This window comes from Primulina huaijiensis, chromosome 18 (assembly GCF_012295235.1).
Source record: "Primulina huaijiensis isolate GDHJ02 chromosome 18, ASM1229523v2, whole genome shotgun sequence".
Lineage (NCBI taxonomy): Eukaryota > Viridiplantae > Streptophyta > Magnoliopsida > Lamiales > Gesneriaceae > Primulina > Primulina huaijiensis.
In genome coordinates this window covers 2,030,749-2,043,783 of record NC_133323.1, presented here as the reverse complement: position 1 = coordinate 2,043,783, position 13,035 = coordinate 2,030,749, and the positions used below count along the sequence as shown (strand labels likewise).

At 36.2% G+C, this 13,035-nt stretch overlaps 1 protein-coding gene across 4 annotated transcripts; it reads left to right on the top strand.

The window, feature by feature from the left end:
* The first annotated feature begins 527 nt into the window (after positions 1–527).
* LOC140965118 (histone acetyltransferase HAC1-like) lies at positions 528–12,887 on the top strand. Of its 4 annotated transcripts, none has more exons than XM_073425179.1 (17): positions 528–721; positions 1,874–2,203; positions 3,071–3,182; positions 3,505–3,793; positions 3,878–4,396; positions 4,598–6,396; positions 6,904–7,200; positions 7,280–7,558; positions 8,599–8,727; positions 9,177–9,377; positions 9,495–9,637; positions 9,728–10,040; positions 10,287–10,426; positions 10,852–10,930; positions 11,042–11,431; positions 12,063–12,280; positions 12,365–12,887. In XM_073425179.1, exons 2-17 carry the CDS (start codon positions 2,010–2,012, stop codon positions 12,474–12,476), a joined length of 5,214 nt encoding a protein of 1,737 aa, XP_073281280.1. In that variant the 5' UTR covers positions 528–721; positions 1,874–2,009; the 3' UTR covers positions 12,477–12,887. The 4 variants fall into 4 exon arrangements, with proteins under 4 accessions (XP_073281280.1, XP_073281276.1, XP_073281277.1 ...); XM_073425175.1 differs by having other exon boundaries at positions 4,562–6,396; XM_073425176.1 differs by having other exon boundaries at positions 547–727; positions 4,562–6,396.
* Positions 12,888–13,035: the final 148 nt, after the last annotated feature.

Genomic DNA, 13,035 nt, shown 5'->3' with positions numbered 1-13,035 from the left:
AAATATAATTATAAGAAATAGTGAGAGACTACATTGTAATTTTGATATATAAATTAAAAAATAAATTGAAAAATAAAAGAATAAAAAAATGATTTCAGTAAGAATTGAACTTATAACCTAAACCCAAAGGAACAATGATTTTATCCGCTGAACTACATATAACTTGCATTAAAATTTACTATTATATTAAGTGTGAGGACATGATAATAACTACCTATAGAGGACACCAACATTTTTTTCCAATTTTACCCTTATATGATATTAATATTACACTTTTGTTTTTTGTTTTTTCGTTTGTTTTAATTTCAACACACTTTTATTTTTATTTATTTTTATTTCAACAATTCAAATATCAATTTAGTCCTTCCATAATTTGTCAAATTTCACTTTAGTCAATCGATAATAATAAAAAAAATTATATACACACATCACATGTGCATAGTAACTAGTATTTATAATTATGCTTGCCATCATCATGCAATAAAATAAAAAAATAATAATTTGTGTATTTATTATAATTAGACCGACCACACTGTACAGGAAATTAACAAAAATACACATCTTTCTAAAACGGGCCATTTCTTCGTCGAATCACCGTTCTACACCGTGCTCTCGCCCGGCGACATTGGAGCTCGAGAGAAGCAATCAGCTCACGCCTCTGCTCGTTCGGTTTTCTACTGTTCATCGTCCACATTTATGCTCGTACAGTTTTCAATTTCTGGTAAAGGTTAATTGATTCTTTCGTTTCCGTTTTTATTTTGGATTCCATTATCAATTCCAATCAATATTTGCTCCAATTGATAACCTAGCATGTGTTTTATCATAACTTATTCTCGAATTGGAGTTCCCCCAATTTGATTGAACCCTAGTATTGTAAAGTTCATCCATTTCATCTCAGAAGTAACTCAGACGGTTTATGCGGTGATTTGGGTCTAACTGATTGCGTTAAACGTGTACATGCAACACATATACGTGTTTATGCATATGATCAAGCTGTGGGAAAATCCATACTGCAAGCTATTTGTTCAAGTCTTTGTTTAATTTACTGTGCATATACTGAAGTTATGCATATGATCAAGCTTGTGGGAAATTCCATACTGCAAGCTATTTGTTTAATTTACTGTGCATATACTGAAGTTTGGATCTTGGTGACTTTATTTGTCTTCTTCTTCTTTCAATCAGATTAAAATGAAATGCTAATTATTTTTGCTTAGAAATAGACTCTGCATCCATGGTATCTATAAGGGGAAATGTGTTACTATACACTTCTTGTTCTATCAAGTTACACATCTCGTGATCTAGATTTGAACCGTCTAGAGTTTTTTTTTTTGAGAAAGAAAAAAATTGGCTAGGAAAATCTGTTTAAATATTACTTGCATTATAATTTGGTATGTTGAAAAAACAAGAACTTTTTGAATTTTCTTTCTTATTTTTTTAAACACATTTCCTTTAGGTTTTATATGATGCATATTTCCACTGAAATTTTGAGTTTTTTCCCTTGAAACTATAAGTGCATCTTTAATCATTGAAGATGCTAGTCTTGAATCAAGTTCGAGCACTGTTCTGTATTTATCATGCACCGTTGAATTTCAATTCAATTCATCTTTAATTTACACTTGTATGTCTTTGGTATCCCTAACATTCGATGATTCAAGGGTGATTCTGGTTTGCAGAAATTGTTGTTTGACCTATCAATTGGAGTTTATGGATATAATTTGAGATATAGAGTCAGTGGCCATTTGATTTTCAAATTGCTTTAAGCTTCATTGTTGGTTAAAAGTGGGTTGCACACTAAGAATTTGCTGTATTAGCATGATATCATGTTAGCTGACTTCTCAATTGGTTTTTTGTCTTTTGGGGTTTTGCTTTGCAGGTCTTTTTGGTGAAGTTGGGCATTGCTCCTGTCATGCGGGATACATGATTTGACAGCTGTGTCCTGACTAGTTTATGACTATGATGGAGACGTCTGATATTATTTTATTGAAGGTATATATTAGCCTAAAACAAAGATGAATACACAAACCCACCATTCAGGGCAAATTGGCCAGGTACCAAACCAAGCTGGCACCATGTTGCCTGGTCTGTCACAGCAAAATGGAAATTCGATACCTAGTCAGATGCAAAATCCTATTATCCAGCGAAATGTCTTGAATACAGACCACCCTGAAATCACAAGAGCACGCAGATATATGCAAGAAAAAATGTATGCTTTTTTACTTTCATATCTATTGAGATAGATGCCACAGAATAATTGTATTTTTGCACTGTATAAGGCAGCAAATTATATAACTAATAAAAATTAATAAATGGAAAAATTATATGAAATCTCCGTGGCAATATATGCATGAAGATGCAGGAGGTTTCTAATTCTACATGGATTGCATTGATGATATAACCAATAGGAGTCTCTGTTTTCTAAAACAACTTGTGCATGTTTCTGCGCTAGTTCATTCCTTCGATTTTCGTAACCTTTTTCTTTAGTCTTCAGTTGTGGTGTTCCAGAGAGAGGTCTATTCCCCTCTAATATATGCATGATTTTTTTTTACTGACTGTGGTCCTTCCCTTACCGCCTCGTTTTGGGTAGTGCTCACGAAAAATAATACCATGTAATACCTTTGTAACGGCAATACCGTCTTAACGAGTTTTAATGGATATTTGTGCTAGCTTTTTTTTGTCTATTCAGTTGTATGCTTTGTAATTCTGTTTTGTTAGATGTTGACAAAAGTTTTAGAATGAAACAACATATTTGTTTATGTGATTACCATGTAAATATCATGTTATTTTGGGAAAATGCATGAGGGTGTAGCCATTTCCTTTTGCATTTGGTAACTTGCTTTTTGTGTGGGTAGATTATGTATTTTTTTTCTTTAATTCTTTCTAGTATATTATTATATTGCTATTCTCGTTTTAAATGAATGCTTTCAAATTTCCATTACCCCAAGCTTTTGATGCTAATGCTTCCACTGTTTCATGATATTAATGCCCGACATCACTTCCATAAATTTCCTGTGATTATACTTGGAATGTTTTTGAGTTCTCTCCCTAAAATTTTAGCTTTCATACGCTGCAGCTTGAGATTTATTAGTCAGCGGCGTCAGCACCCTCACGAGGCACCCTCTAAGAAAATGATTGATTTAGTGAAACGCTTAGAAGAGGGTTTAGCAAAGAATGCTACAACAATGGTACGGTATATTTGTATTCATTTTCTGTATATCGAAATAAGTGATCACTTTCATGGATAATATATATAAGTAATCATTTTCATGGATATCGTATTGGTAAATACTAATGACTTTCACTGGAATTTGTAGTTGTCTTCCAAACTTTTTAAACTGTTAATATTGTGAATGTCTACTGGTTTTTTTCCTTTTGAAGTAATAACTAGTGAAATAATTTAATATCTTGTTGTCATGAGGAGTAGTTAAACCTGGCAACTTTGGAATGGTGTTTGACCGATTTGTTAAACATATACCTTTGTTTAGTAACAACTGATTTGCTTATCAGGAGGAGTATATTGACATGGAAACTTTGGAAAGTCGTTTGCACGTTTTGATTAAACGTGGGCCTATGAGTAATAACAATCAGCAATTTTCACATGTTAATTCTTCCAATTCCATCGGTGCTATGATCCCAACACCTGGATTGCAACAAACTGGGAATTCTGGCTTGATCGGGACTTCCACTATGGATAGCTCTCTCGTAGCTAACAGTAACACAATTACATCTCCCCCTGTTAATTCTGGAAGGTTCTATCCTACTGGGAATTCTGGTGGTTCCTATGGTTCATCTGATGGTATTTTACTATCTTTGTTCTCATGATCTCCTGGAATTATAGTGCTATACTTTTTGAATCCTGTCTGATACATTCTCGTTGCAGGAGTTTTGGGTAATAGATACCAACAACCATCTTCTGCCTTCTCTGTAAATTCTGGGGGAAATAACATGATGGCATCCATGGGTGCACAAAGAATGACGGGTCAAATGATCCCCACTCCTGGATTTAATACTTCCGGTAATAATGACATAAACAGTAATGCAAATAACCAGTCATTCATGAGCATGGAGTCATCAAATAAAGTTGAGGCATTTCAACCTGTTGAATCCTCGATTGTCTCACAACAGATGCAGCAAAAGCAGTATGTTAGCGGTCAAAATAGTCGCATGTTACATAATATTGGTGGGCATATGGGTAGTGAAATCAGATCTACATTGCATCAGAAGTCCTATGGATTGTCTAATGTGCCCTTAAATGGAGGTTTGGGGATGATGGGAAACAATATGTCCCTGATGAATGGTCCAGGGAACACTGAAAGCTATTTAAGTGGGACAATGTATGGAAACTCCATCAAACCCATGCATCAACAATTTGACCAAAATATACGACCAACGATGCAGGGTATAGTCCTTTTCTCTTTTCCACCTCACCTCGTTTCCTCCCCCTTCTCTCCCCTATGGATTTCTGAAAAGGAAAACTTGTGATAATACGGGAAATTTGATTTTAGCTCAAATTTTTTGGAAGTTTCTGTTTTGTTTCACGCTCATCTCCCATTCTACTTTTTAGGAGATGGATATGAAATTGGTGCGGCTGATGCTGCAGGGCCTGGTAACATGTATGTTTCGGTCACATCTGTTGGGACAATGATGAACAATCAGGGATTGAATGCTGTATCCATGCAAATGCAATCAGTTCCGAAAACGAACTCTCCTATGATGACCGGTCAACCAACCATGAACGCAGTTCAACAGGTGACAGCGATGAAATCTCAATCTCTTGACCAGTCTGACAAATTGAATTCTCAGTCGCAGTATTCAGGGAGGGAAAATCTCGTGCATACTCATCAACAACAATTTCAACAGCCATCTCATCAATTTCAGCGTCAGCAACTTGTTCAGCATCAGGTCCAGCAAAACCAGCAAAATCAAAACCAGCTGTTGTTAAAGAATGATACATTTGGTCAGTCTCAACTAACAGCTAATATAGTTTCCGAGGTGAAGACTGGACGTGCATTTGAGCATCGTGGTGATGTCCTGCATTCACAAGTCTCCGATCCCTTCCATTTTTCTGATATACAGAGTCAGTTTCAACAAAATACTATGGAAAACCAGTCTAGAGCTACACAGTTGCTGTCACATCCATCTGGTCCACAGGATGTCACATCATCATTGACGCAAACTTCAGATCAGATGCAGTTGTTACATTCACAACAGTTTGCTGCTAATTCTCAAAGTGAGTTCATGAGTTTTTCTGGTGGCATCCAATTAGATGCATCATTTCGTGGTCAATGGTATTCCAATTCTCAAGATGTATCTCAAGTGTCAGGGAGACTCCTGAATGATCAAAATGTGCAAGATGAATTCCATCACAGATTAACTGGCCAAGATGTGGCACAACTAAATAATTTGTCCTCAGAAGAATCAATTATTGGTCAGTCTGATTCTTCTAGATCAGAAGTACCCCCAAATTTAAGCAATACATTATCTAGATCTAATAACCTTAATCGTGAACGACAATTCAAAAATCAACAAAGGTGGCTATTGTTTTTGCTGCATGCTCGTCGATGTTCTGCTCCAGAAGGGAAATGCCAAGAACCTAACTGCTTAAAGGTTCAGGAATTGTTGAAACACATGGATTGTTGCAACACATACAAGTGTTCATTCCCTCGTTGCCATGTTACTAAAATCTTAGTCAACCACAAAAGGCTCTGTCGGGATGCAAGCTGCCCAGTTTGTATTCCTGTTATGAATTTTGTGCAGGCACAACGAAAGGCATGTGCACATTCTGACATGAATTCAGGCTTACCTGGCTCTATCAATGGATCCTGTAAATCCAATGATACTGCTGAAATCGCTGGAAAGACAACTCTGAAATCTAGCTTAGTGATTGCTGAAACTCCTGAAGATCTGCAACCTTCTATTAAACGCATGAAAATTGAACAAGGTTCTCGATCTCTTATCTCTGACATTGAGAGTTCTGCTGCACTGGTTTCTGCTGTAGATGAGCCTCCTCTCCAGAAGGTGCGGCATGCTGAGCAGCATCATGATTCTAAACTTGTAATAAAATCTGAAGTTTGTGAATCTAAAATGGAGGTTTCTGTAAGCAGCGGACAATTAAATTCCCAGTTTACCGAAATGAAGCAGGATAACATCGACAATGCTAATATCAAAAGGCATGAAGGTGATCTATTTGTGTCAAATAACCATACTAGATTTGGTGTTCAGGAAGTCATTAAGGTTGAGAGGGAAACGGTGCAAGCTAAGCCAGAACATTCATCTATACCTTCTGAGAGTGCAACCAAATCTGGGAAGCCCAAAATAAATGGGGTATCGTTGACGGAATTGTTTACACCTGAACAAGTCCGGCGGCACATTACAGGCCTTAGACAGTGGGTAGGCCAGGTTAGTATCATATTATACTCATCTATTGTATTCGTTTATTTATGTAATCATTCTGTCTGACAATTGTGGTAGTTACTTCTTATATATGCATTTCTGACACACGATGCTATGAGACTCCTAGATGCAATTTTAAAATGGGAATCATCTTTGACATGAAATTTTGTATGAAATAAGATGCAGATATAGATGAAAGGGGAATTTAGAAGAATAAGAACCACTTTTGTGTTTTTACCTTCATCATCATTATCAAGAAGTGTATTGTATCCAATATCTTGAAAAGCATGATGCACACTTTTCTCGCTGGAGAGGAGACTGTTCAATAAGTACAATTTCTTGTAATTGATCTCATCTACATGAAATATCTTGTTCCCTTTTGCATCACAAGAATTGTGATATATCTTGTGCGTAATTTGTATGCATAATTCACCGTGATATATCTTATGCGTTCTTTGTATGCGTAATTCACCATCCTCATAATTCTTTTTGACATATACTTTGTCAACACAGAGCAAAGCAAAAGCAGAAAAAAATCAACAAATGGAGAATTCCATGAGTGAAAATTCTTGCCAGCTGTGTGCAGTCGAGAAGCTTACTTTTGAACCGCCCCCTATATATTGTACACCTTGTGGTGCTCGAATAAAAAGAAATGCAATGTATTATACCTTTGGAGCTGGAGAAACTCGTCATTACTTCTGCATTCCATGTTATAATGATTCCCGTGGAGATGCTGTTGTGGTTGATGGGACTGCCATTCCAAAGGCGAGGATGGAGAAGAAGAAAAATGATGAGGAAACTGAAGAATGGGTATACCACTTCTACTTATTTGGTATTTTTCTTGGCTGCAATAAAGAGTATATTCAGGCACTGAATGTTTATGTTGCAGTGGGTTCAATGTGACAAATGTGAAGCTTGGCAACATCAAATTTGTGCATTATTCAACGGTCGGAGAAATGATGGTGGACAAGCTGAGTACACTTGTCCAAACTGTTATATAATCGAGGTTGAAAAGGGAGAACGTGTGCCATTGCCGCAGAGTGCTGTTTTGGGAGCAAAAGATTTGCCTAGAACAATATTGAGCGATCACATGGAGCAGCGATTGTTTGCAAAGCTGAAGCAAGAAAGGCAGGATAGGGCAAGGCTTCAAGGCAAAGGTTATGATGAGGTGAATCGAATTTTACTCGTATTTGGTATGGGATGGGATGTTTTTCATTTTCCATTAATGATTGATCTTTATTGTTGGTTTGCATGAGTTTTTTTTATTTAACATGCCTCTGTTTGTTTACACTAAATGGTATCTAGAGATGCGTAAGGAAATATATATATGTTTGACATTTGATGGCAAACTTACCCTGAGTTCGTACGTTGATGCTTCAAGTCAATAATGCCTATGAAGTTTTTGATATATAGTTAGAACTGCCTTTTGAGAAGTATCTAAAGAAGGCTTTGACTTCTAAAGAAGGTTGTTTTGTTTTTTTGTCTTAAAAATAGACTGCGCAGTACAAAGGTTTGTTCTCTTTTATATTAGTATGGTGGACCTATTTTGATCCCCCAAGTTGGTAGATTTATTGTTTAGACAGTTATATTGTCCCATGTGTTCTTATTTATAAAATTGTTAGTAATAATTTTGTAATATATAAACCCATGTTCTTATTTATAAAATTGTTAGTAATAATTTTGTAATATATAAACCCATGTTCTTATTTATAAAATTGTTAGTAATAATTTTGTAATATATAAACCCATGTTCTTATTTATAAAATTGTTAGTAATAATTTTGTAATATATAAATCCAAACGCAGAAATGAAAGCTTGAATAATTTTTTAATTAGCTTGACACTTTGTTTAACCATATGCAATGTCACGGGAAGATCAAAACTGGGAGGAAATTTTAGAAACTTGCTCATAGACTTTGTTCATAAAGTTATCACAAGATTTCATTTACATGGTAAAATAGGAAGCCTTGTGATTGTCCATGGCTACTATACAATTAGTAATATCCATTAACCTCTAAGTTAAAATAAAAAATGAATAAACTTTCTTTGCTTTTGGAGTTACTTGAGTGTCATCATACTTAGTGCACATGCTCCGATATGTAGTGTCAAAAAACTGAATTTTGGTGTCTTTGTGGTTTCAGTTGTAACTATTTTCCATCAGCATGATTCGGTATGTGATATTCAACTGTTGTCTTGTCACTTTTGCCAGGTTCCAGGAGCGGAAGCTCTTGTTGTGAGAGTGGTGTCATCAGTGGACAAAAAACTGGAAGTCAAACCTCGGTTCCTTGACATTTTCCAGGAGGAAAATTATCCATTAGAGTTCGCATATAAATCTAAGGTGTGGCTTATTGAAGGAACTGATTGGCAGATTCTTAGATATGGATTATGGAATATCATTAACTAGTATAGTTCCATTTATTTCATTATTCTTTTTAAAACAATTTACAGGAGTCATAGTTTGGGTCTAATTCGTAATGTTGTTTATTACTTTTAGTTGACTAAAATATATTGAGGTTGCACATCTATATGTTCTGTATGGTTGTAAACACGATCAACTTGTCTTTACTGTTAGGACTTAGGGCTTTCGCTATTACTATGACCTTTTATGTATATATATAGATGGAGCCAAAAATTTATGGAGAAAGGGAAATCTGATGTGATATCGATTTGATAACTTGTGTGATCAGCAAATTTTGAAATAATAATTTAAATTTATGAAATATTGTTACTATTTGTGGGTGTTCAACTTTTCAATAAATAATCGTCGAAACCATAATTATCTTTCAGGTGATATTATTGTTCCAAAAAATTGAAGGAGTTGAAGTATGCCTATTTGGCATGTATGTTCAAGAATTTGGATCAGAATGCCAGCAGCCAAATCATCGGCGAGTCTACCTGTCATACCTGGATTCTGTTAAATATTTCAGGCCGGAGGTCAAAGCTGTTACTGGAGATGCTCTTCGGACATTTGTGTACCATGAAATTTTGGCAAGTTTTTTACTTCATTGGTTGTTATGAAATTGCTCTTATAGCCGATTTAGTAAAGGTGAGAATCTTTGTTACTATTTGTAATGCTAGTTCCTTTTCTGTTTTTCTTTATTCCAGATTGGGTACTTGGATTATTGTAAAAAGCGTGGTTTCACTAGCTGCTATATATGGGCTTGCCCGCCTTTGAAGGGTGAAGATTATATTTTGTATTGCCACCCGGAAATTCAAAAGACACCGAAATCTGATAAACTTCGAGAGTGGTAAGCTATATGGTTGTCAAAAGGAAACTGATACATGTATTGAGTGGTATTGCAGCTCATAAGTGTTTTACTTTGTAACTTCTATTTTAGGTATCTGGCAATGTTAAGAAAGGCAAAAGATGAAAAAATTGTCGCTGAGCTCACTAATCTATATGATCATTTCTTTACTTCTACCGGGGAATGTAGAGCAAAGGTAACTGCAGCCCGGTTGCCATACTTTGATGGAGATTATTGGCCTGGTGCTGCCGAGGACATGATATATCAACTGCAACAAGAAGACGATGGAAGAAAACCACATAAGAAGGGAACAATGAAAAAGACCATAACAAAAAGGGCCTTAAAAGCATCTGGTCAAACTGATCTTTCTGGCAATGCATCAAAAGATTTGCTGTTAATGCATAAAGTAATTTTTTACTTAAAATCTTTTGTATCAATTTTTTGATCATCTATAGTGCTTGCTATTAACTCCATCAATCTACTTTGAGCACCTATCTATGATGCTGTATTTTTTTTAACTAGAACATGGATTTATGAATATTTCTACATCTGTAGTTTTTGTCATTTTCTGGCTCTTTTCTGAAGTGCATAATAAAAAAAAGAACTTAGTTACTATTTTGTAGTTGGTTCTTAAACTTCTGTGTTCTTGTAGCTTGGAGAGACAATTTTTCCAATGAAGGAAGACTTTATCATGGTTCACTTACAGTATGCTTGCACGCACTGCTGCATTTTAATGGTGTCTGGAAATCGCTGGGCTTGCAAACAGTGCAAAAATTTTCAGCTGTGTGACAAGTAAGGATTCTAGCTCTTTTTGGCTTGTTTATGGTAAAAATTTGTATGTCTCATTCCGTTTGTGATTTTCTTGCCTAGTTGGTAATATATTAGGTTCTCCATCTTTATGTTCTTGACATAGGTTATGGATGTCCAAGAAGAAAACCGAAAATATGGAAAAAAAATTAATGTTCCAAACATGTATGAATTTGCTACTTCTAGTTATAGTTGTATATCAGGGAATAAATCTCTCTTTCTTTCCTTCTTTCTTTCTCTCTTTTTGCTTTGTTTTTTGTTTCTTCAGTCATGTTGTGTTTTATGCCGATAACCTTGTTTACACACAATTTAATATTTTGGTTGCAGGATTATACCCTGAATTCTTTGGGTTCTCTAACAATATCATCTTGTAGATTGTGTTGCTGATTTGTGTCTATTTCACCTTTCAGGTGCTATGACGCTGAGCGAAAACGTGAGGACAGAGAGAGACATCCTACTAATCAAAAGGACAAGCATGCACTTCATCCTGTAAGTCCTTGTTATCAGAATTTTGGACCCAGCATGGTATTTCATACGTTTGCTTTTCTCCATTGTTTAACGCAGGATTTGTAGTTAGATCAAGGAATTTTCTAATTGCAGGTTGAAATTACTGGAGTTCCTGATGATACCAAGGATAAAGATGAAATTCTTGAGAGTGAATTCTTTGACACCAGACAGGCTTTCCTTAGCCTTTGTCAAGGAAACCATTATCAGTATGATACCCTTCGCCGAGCTAAGCATTCCTCAATGATGGTCCTCTATCATCTTCACAACCCCACGGCACCAGCTTTTGTGACAACATGCAATGTGTGTCATCTTGATATAGAATCAGGCCAAGGTTGGCGATGTGAGACATGTCCCGATTATGATGTATGCAATCCTTGCTATCAAAAGGATGGAGGAATTAATCATCCTCATAAACTTACTAATCATCCATCCAATGATCGGGATGCACAAAACAAGGAAGCTAGGGAATTACGAGTTGCGCAGGTAACTACTGTTTTCGTTTTCAGATGTTCCATTCTCCATAGATTTTACTTTCAAATTGTCTGTTTACAATCTAAATGCTGATTACTTTCTGCCACTTTATTGTGTTCTTCTCAACCTACTCAACCAATTAGATCGGTTTTAGGCAGTTAAAATATCTAATACCTAATTGACTCTACGCCACATCAGGTGTGCTATGATGGTAGCCCTTGGATCCTCATGTAGGGTTCATTATTCGTTTCAGGGATCCAAGGGCTCAAACTCAACAGGGTGTGTGTGGCCAATGCCCTAATAGCTAAAGATGACTTGTTCGTTAGTCCAAATGTAATAGTGTAACTGACCAACTAAGTAAGAATTCTAGTTCTATTGCTATATCTTCCGAGACTAGGAGATGCTTGAAACCCACCTCTGTACCATTGTTCTGTAGCATTAGTAATCTTCTTGCAGATAATGGTCCTCCTGAATTCTGCAGCAAATCATGTGTCGAATTTGAAGTGCATTTTTTTTTGCTTATCCAATACTTTGCGTGGTGATCTGTGAAATTTTTATAATGACTAAGCATTGAACCTAGTCTCCGCAATCTTCGGTTTCTTGCTGCAAGTTGTGTGATGACATTGTTTTTTCGGTGTTGCAGCTGAGGAAAATGCTCGAGCTCCTGGTGCATGCTTCTCAGTGTCGTTCGCCAAATTGCCAATATCCAAATTGTCGCAAGGTGAAAGGACTTTTCCGCCATGGCATGCTGTGCAAGACCCGTGCTTCTGGAGGTTGTGTTTTGTGTAAGAAAATGTGGTATCTCCTTCAGCTTCATTCTAGAGCGTGCAAAGAATCCGAATGCAATGTACCGCGGTGCAGGTTTGTTCAGAATATACATCTTTCTCACCCATGAACAAATAAAAGAAAGAATAATATATACAAATATACTCATTTCTTGTGCAGGGATTTGAGGGAGCACATGAGAAGGCTGCAACAGCAATCTGATTCAAGACGACGTGCTGCTGTAATGGAAATGATGAGACAACGTGCTGCCGAGGTTGCTGGGAGTTCTTGATGAGTTGTAGACGTTCCTGTTGTACATACACCGCTTTTTGAAAACACCGTTATATTTGTTTGACTGGCAAAGGAAGACATCTTACAATCACAAGTCAAATCTGTTGCAAGAAATAATTTACAGGAGCTTGGATTCAATCTCACCCCCAGGGCAAGAAAATTTTTAATTGGTACTTCTCCAGATATGTTTGATAGGGAAGCTTATAGATACGAGTCTGCTTGCTTCTGTTACCAAAGAGCTTCTGAAGTGTGCCATTATGACTAGATCACAACTGATTCTTTGATTTTGTTTCTGAGTTGTATCTGTTGCCGTCATTTGATGGTTGTGTACCATAGTTGTTAGTCTTAAAGTTCCAATTTTTTCCGTTGCAATAGTAAGAGGGAAAGCTCAGTTTGCCACATCGTTCCTTTCTCCGTCTTTATCTATATCTTGAGGACTTTTATGATTGATATTCAACCATACTCGATTCCTACGAACCGTAAACTTTTAAAATGTTCTAGTGATGTATAGTTTCTTTTCGAGAATCAATAGAAAGCCAAACCAAATTCCACCGTGAAAA

What these genes read in the sequence shown, in the direction of transcription:
- LOC140965118 (XM_073425175.1), top strand. Translation starts at nt 2,010, where the DNA reads ATGAATACACAAACCCACCATTCAGGGCAAATTGGCCAGGTACCAAAC. An exon ending in TTGTGTACCATGAAATTTTG is followed by an intron (nt 9,378 to 9,494) that starts GCAAGTTTTTTA and finishes TCTTTATTCCAG; the next exon opens with ATTGGGTACTTGGATTATTG. An exon ending in TCTGATAAACTTCGAGAGTG is followed by an intron (nt 9,638 to 9,727) that starts GTAAGCTATATG and finishes CTTCTATTTTAG; the next exon opens with GTATCTGGCAATGTTAAGAA.